General features: G+C 48.5%; 1 protein-coding gene across 1 annotated transcript in view; it reads left to right on the top strand.

Moving 5' to 3' along the window:
- The window catches only part of LOC147233247 (fidgetin-like), a 34,658-nt gene extending 18,607 nt beyond the window's left edge, over positions 1 to 16,051 (top strand). Inside the window, exon 2 of the mRNA XM_086147868.1 lies at positions 10,241 to 16,051. Coding sequence (XP_086003994.1) covers positions 10,241 to 12,522 — 2,282 coding nt within the window. The 3' untranslated portion in view covers positions 12,523 to 16,051. The remainder of the gene's footprint in view (positions 1 to 10,240) is intronic.
- Positions 16,052 to 16,342: the final 291 nt, after the last annotated feature.

The following is a 16,342-nucleotide window of genomic DNA, read 5'->3' as shown; positions in this document are numbered from 1 at the left end:
CCTGAACGACAAAAGAAGCCACGCACAATTTCCTTGATCCGGCGCGTTTGTTTAACGGCGCCCTACCCATTTAACCCGCCCATTCAGCGGCCCGTCTCCTGGAAGGAAATTTAGACAGTGTCAATTTCTATGGCTCGAAGGGAGATCTGATAGCGCGGATGCTGCCGCGGACGCCGCCACGTCTCTTGAATCCGGCGACAGATTTACAGTAGTTGAGTGTGATTTCTCTCCGCCAGCTGGATCTGAGCTCATGTTTAATGAGCTTTTAATCAGCGACGCCTCCGGACGCGTCCCGGAGGAGGGAGGGTCATGGCTGCCCCACCCAGCTCGCTTGTTTGTTTTTGTTTTTTAAAAATGACCATCACTCGGCAGACGTTGACCTCCCCCGTGTCTTCCTCTTCAGGAGAAGATGCCCTTGTATGCCTCGCTGTTAACGTCATTCTGGGTCAATTTCCTTTTTTTTGAAAAGCGATGCAGCTCTTCATCACGTGGAATCGGGAGCCTCACCTGTGTGTCGTGTGTGTGTTGGGGGGGGGGGGGGGGGGCGATAAACTTCATAACAAAACGCCTCCTGGATGACCTGATGGTGTTACTTGACTCTGAGCTGCGGGTTGCAATCCAGCACCGGACCGCCAGCGGGCCTGTGGCGAACCCAGGCTCATTAACAAGGTGGCCATCAGGTTGACCAACACACACACACACACACACACACACGAGAATACACCCACAAAAAGAAAAGCAATAGCTGCAGCGCCATGTATTCATGATTGCCTTTTTTCTTTCCTACACACACACACGTAAGTGTGTGTGCTGATTTAGAGGTTACAAGATGCCCTCTGGTGTGTTTGATAAGGATTTGAATAACGCGCTGCGTAGATTTCCCCGGTGGTGTGTGTGAAAGCAGCTCTCCCTCCTGATGAAGTTATCTCCTGTCAGACAGCGCCTCCTCCTCCTCTCCTCCTCCTCCTCCTTCCCCACCCTTGCTCTAACTGCCAGACCCAAACAGGTTACTAGTTTTTTTTAACCCGACGTGCTTCTGAAGGTCTTTAGTGTCTGTCAGACACACACACACACACACACACACACACACGCACGCACACATTAATTCCTGCAGCCCGTCTAAGATTCTTGCGGGCACGCCACACACACAAACACACACACACATGCGCGGCTTAATTATGACGCGACCGAAATGGGCAGTTTGCTCTGACAACCCGCTTGCACAGTGCATAGACTTAAAAGAGCTCATTTGCTCTCTCTGAAGAGCTGTTTACTACACACACACACACACACACACACACACACAGTAACAGGAGGCTCTGGTGATGCAGATGGACGCCGCGCGTAATGAGAATGATTAGGCTTCTCTGTGGAGGCTGAAAAAGGGGGGGGGGGGGGGACAAAAACGACTTGAGAAGGCGACACTGGATGTTGCTCCAGCTAAGAGCGCCATTTTTCTCCGCAATGTAAACACCCATACTCTCCTCTCTTTTTTTGTTTTTATTTAAGTTGTGTGGTTAACTGCACGTCGTAAGGCTCATCCTTGAAAGGCGGCGTGCAATGTGACGGGGGAGCGGAGAAATACGCTGCAACCTTGCAGCCGCCGCCATGCTATGGAATTAATTCATTTTCATCTCTTAACTACACGGTGGAGGCGTGTAATCCCAGATCCCCTGTGAAGGCTATTGTGTCCCAGACACATTCATTTCAATATTAAAGTGGAATATTTTCATATCTTTTTTTTTTTTAAACAAGAAGCAGCCTTGAAACATTACGGAAATTAATAGATGCCATTCAAAGGATTTTATTTTCCTAACAAGTCGATTCTGCCTTGCATCTTGTTTTTCACCCTTGCGGTGAATTTTGATGACCTCCAAGGTTTCTTTTCGGAAGGGCCACCTTGAACGTTTTTTACCGGGGCTGGCCGGCCATTCCCTTCCCCGCCGTGCGCCGTGACTTTGCCGCGCCGCCGGTTGCCCTTGCTTTACATCACATTGAATTAGACGATGCACCCCCGAACGACGCCAAAGTCAGCCCCCCCTCCGCCTCCGCCGGCCCCGCCGTGCGTTTCGGGGAAGGAGCGGGGAGTTCAAAGTGCTCAGTTCAAAGCGGCCCCCCCCCTTCTCATTTGAATAACGTAGAGTAATCGTTATTACCTTATTTAAATAGTGCAAGTTATCATTTGGCCTTCATTTGCATGGTGGGGGTAATCACCGCGTCTCTGCATTAACCTCATTACGCCGGAGATGAAAGCCCTGATGGAGCCCGACACACTCCTTTATACATGTTATCTTTATTAATGGCAGAATTAGAAAGATTCATGTTTCTTTAAATGGAGGACACATCAGAGTTTGATGGCGTGTCAGGCTGCGCCAAGGGAACGCAGGCGTTTCCCGTGCCGCTTTCTCTGTGGTCCCCGCTCGGAAAAACCTAGCCTAAAGGCTCGCATTGGCATACTTAAATAGGAGCGTCCGTTTCAGACGCCGCTCACCACGTACTTCCTGTGTGTGCTTTATGTTGCCATGGGAATGCATGCACCAGTGCAGAGTTCAGGAGTCACATCCGTTTTTGAGACAAAATGTGGCGTCGCCAGAAGATGCCGGCGACCATTAAATACATGGCGGCGTATGGATGGAGAATTCTTTTTCCTGGTTACATTGACACCCTGTGTGTTCTTCCTTGCTTTTACTAGTCGGATTTTACTACACTGCCAAAGAATGCCCACTTCCTTGCCACAAGTTCTGGTGGTCCTACTCCATTTGCTAACGCTGAGCGTAAATGAGCCTTTAGCAGGACAGGGGCAGCGTGATAGCAGCCGTCTTTATATGCCACTCCCCGCATTGAGAAGTGAAACAGAGATGCGGTGGCTTCCTGTGAGAAGCACACCAAATATCAAGAAGTTCAAAGTTGTTTTCGGATCATTCTAGTGAACACCAGGGTGTCATCGGCATAGAAATTCACGGGCAAACACAGGAAACTCACTCGATCATGCACCGGACATCATGATGTAGCCTGTCTGAGACGAGAACACTGTTCGAACTCCACCTGACAACCAACTGAGGAGACAACCTATTCTGATCTGGTCGCTTTCTGAACATACAAGTATACAAACACACGGGAAAAGCTAATAAGAGTCCTGAAATGAAGACCCTGCTCCTTTTTTGACCCTCCTGGAACTAAAGTGACTAATAAACCCTCTCCCTTGTGGGCTGCAATGATACATGTCTCTGTATTGTTCCATTACATGATGGATTTCTTTTTTTTTTTCCAATACAGGTTTTGCAAACAGCCAATTTAATGCCAGGAGGTACACTGACTAACACTCACTGTCTTTTCTTGACCCCTCGGCCACATCGGGGCGATGCTTTCCAGCTAACTGAGCAAGTTCAGTGCAGCCGTGGCCAAGAAGCTGATCGCAGTTCACTGCAGACAAACTTTTTGTCTGATGCACAAGTCTGCGCTGGAAACTTTGCAGCTGTGGAGGAACTTTGATCAGTAGACCCCACCGTTGGCGTTTTCCTGCTGCAGATATCCAGCACGCCTCGACAGGGTTTAGGTGGATTTCCACTGTTTCATAGAGGCTCTTCGACGTGGGTGGTGTTGTCATAGTGTGGCGCTGTGGAACCGCCGTGATGTCGTTATATAGGCGAGACACGTATGCTTCGAGGCGATGGTGTACTCACTGCTTGTCCGTGGCTTTTTGTCACAACTCAAAGAAAGAGAGCTGGTAAAAGGCTACAGACAGGGAGGCGGCACAGCAGCCATGCTAATATCTGACTCTTGTGTTGAGCGTCCCGCTCAGTGACCACATTCCAATGGGTGGACGGGAGGCTGTTGTCATCATGCTATCGTATCGGCTCCCTTGCTTGAAAAACAGGAACAGATACTACAAAGCTAGTTTCCCTGATGGAAAACGCAAGAAGAACCTCGGCTAGTTGTGCTATGCTGAAATGGTTTTGTAGAATTAGCAACACAAAGCCCTTGCTAAAGTTTCAAGGGAGGCAAAATGAGTACGTACGTACGCACACACAAACACACACACACACATACATACACACACAGAAACAAACCCACACATACGCATACATACATATGGTTGGGTACAGATGCATAGCGCTAGTACTTTCCTTTAAAGAATATGTACCTACAATAGCCGCCGGAACATTGTTGGAACTTCTTGCAGTTCCTAGAAACCCCTCAGTCAGGAAGGAGGATGTTTCTCATTATATTCAGACAGCAGAGGAACCAGGGACCATGGACCTCAGCTCCTAGAACCATTTTAGCTCTTACTCCAGGGTAGGGACATTTTATGGTTACATTGGAACTCACAGGTCCTTGGTGATTGGTGAAACTCATATGCCATGAACTGAAGAAGCCTCTAGGATGAAGGGTGAAATTCGAGTCCAGTTGCCACTACATGAAGATTTTGACAAGGGACCACTACCAGATACTTCTGCATTATTTGACTTCATTTTTAAAAATTATCTTGGTCACTGGTCAGATGTTTTCTTGCAACAATAATGGACAAAAGACCGTTTGGAGTACAGAAGAAGTCTAAACTCTTCTGGCCTGCTATGCCTCAGAGAGGCCCAGGGCTCAAAGGGGGAATATCTACATTTTATCCAGAATAAGTCTGGAAAAAATGTCACTGGAGGGGGATAGCTCCGGGAAGAAAATTCAATCTGGATAGTTCTTAGAACTGCTTTGTCCTCGAGCAGCTATTGCGTACCATTCATACCATCCCTCGTGGGTTCCAGCGTCACTGATCAATCCTTTTCAATTATTAGTTTCCCCAATAAACACCCTCTTTGGTCCTATGACCTCTGTCCAGATGTTCATAATGAGGATTATGTGCTAGCTAGCGCCTGACATTTGTACGTGAATGAAGTCATGTAGAAGCAGAAAGTAGCGGTAAAGCAGGTTAGTGATGAACTGTTGACCCCCTAGCTTTGTATGAGGCGGCCTAATGTAACAGTGTCAAGATTCTGCCGCTATTAGAGCCTTTTTATGCCATGGCCGTTGGAGAATGGCAGATATATATTTATCAAAATGCCATTGAACAATGAAAGAAAGGCGAGCGGAGGGTCGACGGGCGGCCCCATTCAGCGGCGCACAGCTCCAGGCATCACGTCGTTTTCGAGAATTCACGGCGGGTGCAATCAGCCGGCGCCACAATCATCCTTAATATTGAGTCACTCGCCGGGCCGAGGTCAAGTACCTGACGAAGACAGTATCATTTCTTGACCACCAGCGGAGGTCAATAATTAGATTACTGAATGCAAGATTACTCAATGCCGGATTTAAACCTCTCGTGAAGGTGCGGGGTTTCTGCCGCAGAATGGAGATGCACCTCCAGGCTGACCCCGGCAACAATGAGGATGTTTCATACCCGGCTGGGTGCATTTTTTAGAGCACAGACAGAGTGAAAAGACGTCCTGCGGTGATTGTAGCTCCTGAATAAAAGGGAGAGCGGACTACGGATTAGTCAGAGGAGTTCATAGGCTCAGGACTGAAGACGAGGCAGGAAGTGGCCCTCAACCTTTGCTGTATGTTTCCTCACCCTTGGCCATCTGTTAGGGACGAAGACGAGGCCGGTTGTTGAGGAGGCTTTTTCTGATTTTAGATACATTTCGGGTGATATTTCAAACTCCCATCAAGATTTAACGCCTTGATATTGTTTTTTTCATGTTAGGCTGGAAGCAGCTGGTCTGAAGATGTAGGAGTCACCACTTTGGGAGTTAGAAGGATGGAGGATGTCCATCAGAGTGACAGCATGTGTGAGATGTTTTGGAGATAAAGTGAGACTGAGGTGGTTTGAACATGAACAGAAGAGGGACTGTGAAGATCTGGGTAGAAGGATGCTGGGGTTGGATGTGGTCTAGGAGTTGACATGAGCGCAGGTTTACGGACGGAGGGAAAGAGGTTTGGTGTGAGAGGAGCCCTGAAGGAAGCGGCTCCATGGAGGAGAGACAAAAAGTAGTCTATTGGATGGATTCTCACACGATACCAGCCAAGTCTGGTTTAATGTAGGTTAATTTTATATTATTATTATTATTATTATTATTATTATTGTTTTATTGTTGTCTTTTATAACTGCATTCTTCTTCTTCTTCTTCTTCTTCTTCTTGTCATCATTATTATTATTATTTTTACTGTTAAGCTCAGTCAACCAGTGGAACCATATAGGTATCATATTCAAATTTAAATGCATTAGCAGGATGCCAAAATGCATTTTCTTCTTCCAGACTGCTCTTACAGTGATTTAATCCAAAATTAAAAGTACATTTAAAATTTAATTTTAAAAACAACCCCTTGCAAATTGTTATCAAATTTCAATTAGAAATGTCAAATTTAAAAATTAAAATACATTAGCAGCAATGCTTTTTCATTTCAGCATGTGTTAGCATATTTTGACTCATAACTAAATGAGCAATAAGTAATCAAAATTGCATTTTTATTTTCCTGTCCCGCTATGCAAAAAGGGTATCAAAATTCAATTGGATTCACAATCCCAAGCGGTGCAGCAGCGTCATATCAGTGGCCGACCTTGTTTGTACTAGAATACAACACACACTCAACTGTTTACCTACTAACTGATCGCTGAAACTTGTTAGCATGGCACTTCCATGGCACTCCCACCATCCCAGACTTTTTTGTGAATCGGATGTTTGTGACAGACCTGAGCAGATTCTAGGCATCCAATGCAGAAGAATTCTGCAGTTCTTTTCACTTTCGTATGAATGTTAACCCATGCTAATTATACCTATAAGCTTCCGTATAACCTGTTACGACAGGTAGCCGCCCGTATCAAGTTCAAGACCCTGGTGCTCGCCTACCGGGCGGTGAATGGAACAGCCCCGTCATATCTTCAGGATATGGTCAAGCCACATGTCCCTACCCGTCCCCTTCGATCTGCCACCTCTCGGCGACTGTCCACCCCATCACTCTGAGCCCCTGGGTGCCGATCGAACCGGTCTCGGCTCTTCTCGGTCTTGGCTCCTCAGTGGTGGAACAAACTCCGCCGTGATCTGAAAACGTACCTCTTCACCAAGCACTACCCCACTAATCGCACTTAGCCCCCCCGCTCCCCCTCCCAGCCCCCCTGCAAAAAAAAAACAAACAAACAAGAAATGAATGTATGCATATGGTTTTGAGATGGTTATTTGGCAGAGTGGTGACTTTGGAATAACGACTACTGGTACTTTTGATTTTTGGTTATTGAATTGCAGTTTTTGTGAGTCGCTTTGGATAAAAGCGTCTGCTAAATGACTGTAATGTAATGTAATGTAATGTAATTTACATATAATAAGGTTAGTGAAAGCCATGATTTACGTGAATGAGAGGGTGAATGGCTGTATGTCTCTATATAACGATTGAATAAGAGAGTTCACTCTCTATAAGTGACCCTGTGATGGACTGGTCCGAGGTGAACCCCACCTCTCGGCCAATGACAGCTGGGTTAGGCTACAGCCCACTGTGACCCTGGCTGCAGAATAATATGTGTTGATAAAGAATAAATGAATGAATTAATAAATATTTATAATATAATGTTTATAGAGCCCTTTTTATCAACATGCTGTACAAATGAAAAGAGATCAGAAAAGGATGCAAGTGATTTAAATATTATACATTAATTTATTCATTCATTCACTCCACCTGGAATGACCTGAGGCTGCAGGGGACTAGGATAGACTCCAGCCTATGGACTTCAACACTGACCGCCATCTTTATTCACTATTAAATCACAAACTGTGTTGATCAGATCTTCTTTGCAAATGTACACGTGTATATTTGACAATACTGGTTTAATGATCATGCATGGTAACTAGCAGTTTAACAGTTGATGAATGCAGAAAGAGCACAGGTTAGTCCTTTAGCAAGCGCTGTGTTGCTAGGTAGTGTGTGCCTTTGTTTGTTTGACTCATTATCCAGAAATGTTTTTGTGTTACTCCTATGTTCATCGGCATTCGGGTGATGCCTCTCAAGACATCACTGGTCTTTTTGTTTCCCACAGAATTAGTCTTTGCTCTGGGTTAAGCATGGAAGCGGCATCGCCATGGTAATGCATGACTGCTGATGTCACTTCCCATCAGCGGTCGGATTTCTGAGCGTCCGAGTCAAGCCGGGCGGGAGAGAACGCCGTCCTAAAAGAAGCAGATATGACTAGAAATGGTGCATGTTTCCATTCATTCAGTCATTCATTATCTATGGCGCTCGTCCCGCACTCAGGGTCACAGGGCCGGCAGGCGGGTTCACGCTGAACTGGTTGCCATGAGATTGCAGGGCCACAGATAGAGAAAAACAACCATTCATCCTCTCATTCACACATCATACAACCATTCAAGCTCTCATTCACAAGTCATTTAGAAACATGAACTTTAAACTGTTGGAGGAACCCGGAGAACCTGCAGGAACCCCACGCCGACACAGGGAGAACATGAAGGCTCCACACAGAAAGGCCCCCTTGTGGGAATCCAACCAGGGACCCTCCTGCTGCCGGCCCCCACCGGACTTCCCTCAGCTAGAATGTTGTAAATTAAGACAATTAGCAGATCACTATTCTGGTAATTAGCCAGTGGCTTCTGCTGAGAGACAGCTAGGGAGCAGAATCAGAGAGGAAATAAGAGTCTGGGGACCCTCCCCCCAACCCCCCAATCCCTTGTGTTGTTACCAAACAAACACACTGTCGAAGGAAAAGAGAGCGGGGAGGGCTGTGAATGTGCGTGTCTGCGTGCTATTTTTGTGTGTATCTGTGTTTGCTGTTGCATAAATGGATGGCAGAACGGGCATATTTGCACCTCGGTGAATGGATTTTATTGTGCACGCCTCCTTTACTCGCACAAACACACACACACGCGCCAATTCAGCGGCAGGCGCTGCTCATCAGACCCCCAGCTGTGGATCTCTACATGCGACCGCCGCCAGTCAATAAGTCGAAGGAAGCTGCCTAAATGACACCAATATTATCCTTTATTTGTGTGGACTAAGTCAAATCAAACGGGGGTTCAATGTGCCGCGTGGCTGCTGTGATTACTCTCGCTGTCCGGCCTTTGATGGCGCCGCTGCTTTGATAGCGACACGACGATGGAGTCGCTGTGCGACTGCCGGGTGTTTGCAGATGGCATTGGCCAGGATTAAAGGAAACAGTGGCTCTCCAGCCTCCCGAGGCAATAAAGGGTGGGGGGGGGGGGAAGCCAGGTGAGTGTCTGAGATGAGATGGAGCGAGGGAGGAGGAGGGATGGTGGAGGAGGAGAAGGAGGGGGAGGAGGGGGGGAGCGGCGAGCACAAGGGGGGGGAGTAAATAAGAGGAGGGTGGTCAGGAAGAAAGAGCAGAGAGGGAATGAAAAGAGGAGATATGTATTGAAATAGATTGAGTCAGAATAAAAGGAGGTGAAGAGAAGTAAAGAAGGATGTGGCGCGCCGAAGGGGGGTGGGAATGGAAGGAGGGGGGAAAAAAGAGGAGACTAAGAGGGAAGACAAGGCGGCAGGGAGGCATGAAGAAGAGAGGTGGAGGGAGCAGCGGGGAGAGAGGAGGTCAAGGTGGAACTGTGCAGACAGGAACTAAGCTTGAGACACAATGTGTTGTAATTCATAGCTCGCTACAGCTCCTGTGTGCATGCCTGTGTTTGTCCGTCTGGGTCAGTGCATGTGTGCGTTTTTGTGTGTGTGTGTGTTTTTGTATGGCTCAGTGCAGCCATAGTTTTGTGTGTCTGATCTGGGCTGTGTGTGTGTGTGTGTGTGTGTACGTGTGTGTGTACGTGTGTGTGTTTTTCAATGAAAGCACCTAAGCAGAGGGGGGTGGGTGGTTATCTGTGTGCGTGTGTGTGTGTGTGTGTGTGTGTGTGTGTGTGTGTGTGTGCATGCGTGCGTGTGTGTGATGCTTTGTGGCACTCGGTCGAGGCACATTTTCAAACCCATCTCCAGCCACCTCAGATGAGCCGGGGATTATAGAGTGACCCTCCATGCCTCTGTCTTATTGGTCTGGCCAGGGTGCATTAGGCTGCAGTAACCAGCCGTCCCTATGAAGCACACAGCACCGGCTGGCAGACGCCACGACCTCCTGTGGGTTTTATAGGAATGAACATTGTGTGCGGTTGGACACGTATAAAAAAAAAAAAACCCACAGGAAAAATACAATTTAAATTGCTGCGATTTTGAGGGTGCTGTTAATTTTGGCCGGGGGGATCTTTGCATGTCGCCGTGTTCACACGTGGCTCTCTTGTGTCTGTACTTCTGCCAGGCTTGAAGATGCAGTGGACCCCCGAGCACAGCCAGTGGGCCGAACAGCACTTCGACATCTCCTCGACCACACGTTCTCCGGCCCACAAGGCAGAGGCCTACAGGGCGGTGCCCGGCCACCTGCAGCGCTCGGCTGCCTACCAATACGCCTGGGCCAACGATGACATCTCTGCCCTGACGGCCTCCAACCTGCTCAAGAAGTATGCTGAGAAGTATTCTGGTATTCTTGAGATGCCCGGCTCCTATTCCGAGGCACCTGGGGTGCCGGGGGTGATGAACGGACGGAAGGGCGAGTCAGAGCCCTGGCAGGATGGGGTCTATCCCATGAGCTGCATCCCAGAGGGGGTGTCGGTCCGGAAGGGAGGAGTGGCAGCAGCCTCCGAGGTAGTGACCGGTATGTGTAGCTCCCCAGGTCTCGCCTCGAGTACTCTGAGTGAGCCTAGCTACTCCAGCAGCAGCTGCGGGAGCCACACCGCCACTGCCCTTCACTCCTCCTCCATGGCCTCTCAGGAATATGGTACGGCGTACAGTGGCTCCTACCTGCACAGTAGTTACAGTTCCCAATCCGCCCCGACCCCAGCGATTCCCTCGCCGCTGCACAGCTCCGGACTCCTGCAGCCACCCCCTCCACCGCCTTCGCATCCCACTTTAGTCCCGGCCTACAACGGAGGCTCCCCCAACCTGTCTAGTTATAATTACCCCACGGCGGGCTACCCGGCCCAGAGTTCAGTGGGGCCAGGATACAGCCCCGGGGGAGCTCCCCCGCCCTCCTCTTACCTCCCCTCAGGCATCGCTGCACCGACACCCCTGCCCCCCTCTTCTACTCTACCCGGATACCCCTACCATAACCATAACCTCACCCCCATCGCCCCAACACCTCTTAACAGTAGCTCTTCCAACTCACTGAAGAGGAAAGCCTTCTACATGACAGGCCAAGGGGAGATCGACTCCTCCTACGGTAACTTTGGCTACGGCCAGGCTCGGAGCTCGGCTGAGAGCCCCATGTACAGGGTAGCGGACAGCAGCAGCACCAACGGAGGCTCCAACAGCGCCACTGCTGGCGGTTTTGACAGGAGCGCCGAGAAGTCATCGTTACCTTTCAATGCCCAGAAGCAGTCCGCGATGCCCCCGGAGCAGCAGCAGAGGAAGTATAGCAGCCAGGCAACAGGGGGGCCACTAACTCCACCGGCCTATGTCTCCTCTACCTTAGGGGGCTCCCGTTCGGCGGACTCCCTTGCCAGCTTTACCTCCCCCTCTCTGAGTGAGCAAAGTGCTGATGACCATCGTCTTCACCTCTCCCACTCAGCGCCAGGAGCTACCTCCTCCTCATCCAGTTCCTCCAACCGGCCTGCCGAAGAGCAGCTCAAAACCAGTGACCCTCATCTCTTAGACATGGTTACTTCTGAAATTGTTCAGCAGGGCCCCCCGGTGGACTGGAGTGATATCGCAGGCCTAGAAGTGGCCAAAGCTACCCTGAAAGAGGAGGTCCTCTGGCCCATTCTGCGCCCAGACATGTTCAGTAGTTTAGGACCCACCCCGCGCTGTGTGCTGCTCTTCGGACCCAGAGGCAGTGGCAGGACGTTGCTGGGCCGCTGCCTTGCCAGCCAGCTGGGGGCACCGCTCCTCCAGCTCAGCGGATCCACCTTAGCCACCAAGTGGCTGGCCGATGGTGAGAAAATTCTCAGAGCGTCTTTTCTGGTGGCACGCTGTCGGCAACCCTCAGTACTCTTCATTAGTGAGGTGGACATGCTGCTGTCGGCACAGCTCACTGAAGAGAGCCCCATTAACCGGCTGAAGGGGGAGCTACTCAGCCAGTTGGACTCGCTACTAATGGGCTCCGGCGAAGACGGAAACAACCAAGTGTTGGTCGTTTGCTCCACGAGCAGACCACAAGACATGGACGAAGGGTTGCGCAGATACTTTGCTCGCAGGGTCCTGGTGACCCTTCCAGATGGCACAGCCCGACACCAGATTGTGAACCAGCTCCTTGCTCAATCTCAGCACAAATACTGCTTGAGTGACGAGGAGCTAGCGCTGCTGGTGCAACGCACTGAGGGTTTCTCCGGACTGGACTTGGCCAGACTCTGTCAGGAGGCCCTTGTAGGTCTATTACATGTCTCTGCACAAGGCATGGACATGACAGGTATGATGCCTCGGGGACAGATAAGGCCACTCACATACCCGGACTTTGAGAGTGTCTTTTGTAAATTCCAGGCCAGTATATCGCAGAAAGAGATTGACATGTACACTGAATGGAACAAAATGTTCGGCTGCAGCCAGTGAAAGGATAGATAGGTTCCGCCCTTGAGAAAAAAAACGAGGCATCCACAGTTCCTTTCCTCAGGGCAGAAGCATTGTGCTGGAGGGGAAGGCGCATACGAGGCCAACACGAGCCCAGAGTTCTCACAAACGGGGTTGAGAAGCACCAAGAGACCTGGCTTTATGAGACAACCGGCATCTTTGCGGTTAACGAGCAAGAGTTTCCATTTGAATGCTTGACTCCAGGTGTTGTTTACACGTGGTTCAGACTTTGGAAGAGACGCCCCAGTGTCCGTGTATATACTCCTATGATTTTTGTTCTTCAGATTTAGTTGGCTATCCAAGTGCCTGAAGTGGTGCTTTCAGATTTTCCTCTTGATTTGCCTCACAATCTACATTCATGGCATGAGCTGATGATTATTAAGAGCTTTAAACCTTCAGCAGAGTCTGAAAAACAAAGACTTGACGGTCACCGTCGGCGACGGTCAGTTACTTGTTGTCTTGCTAATGGGCTTGTTCTTTAGGGCAACAGTAGTCTGGGCCCCTCAACTCGCGTTCATTCCTTCCGATCCCGTGTCTGCAAATGAACAAACGTAACAAACAAAACTCAGGAAAGCGTTTGTGAAGTACCTCAAGATATCATTAAGAAAAGCACTAAGATCTGAGAGGGGAATCCACGGCAGTTCATGTCCAGCGAAACAGTGTCATGCGTACCTCAGCTGGTTCGGAAAAATAGCAAGGAGGTGACAATGAATGTACTAAATGTATTCTGGGATGATGGAACATAATGAAGACTGAGAACTACAAGTGTTTCTTTATCTTCATTTTCCTACTTGACTGACCGCAAAGCTTATTTCCATCGCTCCTCAAAATTTAAAAACCTGTCGTTTCAGGTTGTTTTTTTTTTTAAAGAGACAGGCAGGTATTAGGGGTGGCGGGTGTTGTATATTTATTAAAACACACAATAATGAACATTGTTTATAGGAGTGGTTCCCAACCTGGTGTCCCGGGGTCCTCCCCCCCTCTCACCCTCCAACCCCACAAGGGCACCAAAGATGGCAGGAGGTGTGTGAAGCTCTGTCTCTTCTCAGATTTGTACATGTTAAATAAAATCAATTTAAAAAAGACATACGTACTGTATTGTTAATTTCATACAAAAGTGTGTATATAAGGCAAATTCACAGGTTGCTGTCATGGCTCCTGCCTCAAACAGTGATGGGGGAAGGTTAAGACAATTATAATAGAGGTTCAGTTTTTTCCAATAAAAACTTGGCATGAATCACTTTAGTCTTATTTATAACTACTAATGTGTGTGTGTGAGTGTGTGTGTGTGTGTGTGTGTGTGTGTGTGTGTGTGTGTGTGTGTGTGTGTTTGTGAGTGAGTGAAGGAGGGGTCTCCAAGGAAATAAGGTTGGGAACCAGGGGTTTACAGTATGCTATTAAGGCTGCTGGCTTTTCGCGGAAAATATTATCTTTCTCGTTCTGTGTTTCACGAGGGGGGGGGGAGGGCAAGCTGATTGGAGTACAATTCATCTATAAAGATTTTACAGGTTTGCTCAATGATGGGATGGACACCATTGTCACAAACTTAAAAAAGAGACAGGGAGGGGAAAATGCGGAATACAAAGTACAGTCATACTGATGTCACAGAGAGACGTTAAAACCAAGCCATGACCGAGATTGTGAACTGGAGTTTGTACGGCAATGATCGTAATGAAGGTACTGTGGATGCTGCTGGTAGCCCGCGAGAGATACTGCCCTGTAGCCCATGTGATAGATTGGGCGGCCCGTTCCTCAGCGATACATCAACATTAGCGTCAAGGTCGACACAGTACATGCCGACATAAAGACTTTGCAAATCCAGAAGTAGGGGGTCTTTCTGTTTTAATGCATTTTCTGCAAGCCACCAACGCTGTCAGACATTCATATAAGTTTCAGAGTATGTTAATACATCGATCAACCAAAACTTCTGGATGTCGAATGCCAACCTTGACATCAGTACCGGGTTGTACTTTGACTTTGAACCAATATGAGTCACATTTTAACCTCCGTTTTTATTTTCAAGTGTAAACTTTCAGTGCAATCTGCTTTCAGAACAGTTTGTGGAAAGACCGTGGCACTAACAGGTCTACTACTGAGTGAAGGAAGACAAACTGCTGGGTTCAGAATTCACTGGCAAAATTGACCCATTCTATTGGTAGAGGTTTTGTTAGTGAATCAGACTGTTAGAAAGGTAGCTCTGCCAGGTGCGTTTGTGTTAATGCAATACTGGCATCCATCAAAATCCAGCATAAGGGCTAACATGTAGGTACCGTAATGGGCACCGAGCTTGGACTTAGCATGGAGTCTGATAACTACTTACACCCCAATGATTGGCCAATACTTTGAGTTCAAAAAAAAAAGGAAGATGGTAGTCTTTTACTTTGTGAAGGATAATTGCCACCAAGAAAACCAGTGTTTGACAAATTCGACATTCTAGTTTTTTTGAGTTGAAACAGCTTTGGACCAGTAGCACATTTGATTGGAGGGGGTTCAGGAACCTGGATTTTCAATGACGGGTTTTGTGAGACGTTCCCGATGAGAAGAGCAGCCAGTGGCCATCCGCATCAGTCTGCAAGTGAACCCGTCTCATCAATCAGCTTACAATCAGAGATTTGAGTTCAGTCAGAGATCCCTTAATCTGTGACGAATGAAAGACTGGATGAATGAAGGCTGCCACAGATATACTCGCCCGAGTTTTGTTTGCATCTCGTACGTCGGCTGCGCTCAAGCTCTTGATTTGCACGGACGGCGCCGAGCACATTATCGATGCGCAGCGGGCGTCATCGCACCGGACGGCTCTGCAGACATGAGTGAGGAGTTACAAAGGCGCTAATCTGAAAGATCCTTAATCCCCGGAGGTTATCCAATGCCCGTTTTGTGTTGCATTGGAATGTATTTTTGTCTCCTCTTCCCCTGGAAGCAGCTTGCTGCTTATTCAAATCCCATTCTTGCTATTTTCATGTTTGACCGTCAGGTGCTAGGGGCCCACTCCATGTTGCTATATCTGTTTCCCGCTGGTAGACGGCCCACGTGCAGCTCCTGGACCGGAGGTCAGTGTTTTCGCGGAGCAAGGGGGGTGGTCTGCTGAGCATCAGCAAAATAGATGGAAGGGAAAGACAGCCGGGCGGCGTGGCGGCATCACGAGGGGGTGGAGGGCGGGGGAGTAGAGTGGGCCGTCTGAAAAGCACCCTCAAAACAATCTGGGCCAGAATTCCTTCTGTCAGCAGATCCTCTGGAGAGAGAGTCCCTTCGGACGGGAAAAGAGAGGAAATAAACTGCTAATGCACTTCAGAGCACACAGCCGCAGCAGCGTGGGCCTCCTCCTCCTCTGCCGCCGCTTGAAACATGCTGGACGATGCCACGCTTCTCTATACCGCCCCTCCTTTTTTGGTGTTTTTTTTTTTTTTTTCAAGAAAAAAAAACAGCGTTCTTCTAAATAGAACACTAAAGTTCCTCTTTAAAGCATTTCTACCTCATGGCTACGATAAAGAGAAAAAAAAAAAAAGAAAAACAACCAACCAACACTCGTGGTATTTGATTTTATGTCTTTCCAAATGTCCGACATTTGTGAGAAATTAAAAAAAAAAAAAGAGAATCATTTGGAGAAAATGAACAAAAATAGGCGGAGAGGAGAGCGCCATGGAGTTCTGCGCAGTCTACCTCAGACGACTGTACTGACCGACGTTTAGCTGATGGTGCAACCGCGGGATCCAGCATTGCCTAATGTGTGTGTGTACGTGCACGCATGTCTCCGTCGGCGTGTCAGGGCCGGGCTTCAACACACTTATACACACACACACAC

Source organism: Fistularia commersonii, chromosome 6 (assembly GCF_037954325.1).
Source record: "Fistularia commersonii isolate RoL2024-O1a breed Wild chromosome 6, RoL_Fcom_v1.0, whole genome shotgun sequence".
In the NCBI taxonomy this organism is placed as follows: domain Eukaryota; kingdom Metazoa; phylum Chordata; class Actinopteri; order Syngnathiformes; family Fistulariidae; genus Fistularia; species Fistularia commersonii.
Note: the sequence above shows the minus strand (reverse complement) of the source record. Positions and strands in the feature narration are given on the sequence as shown.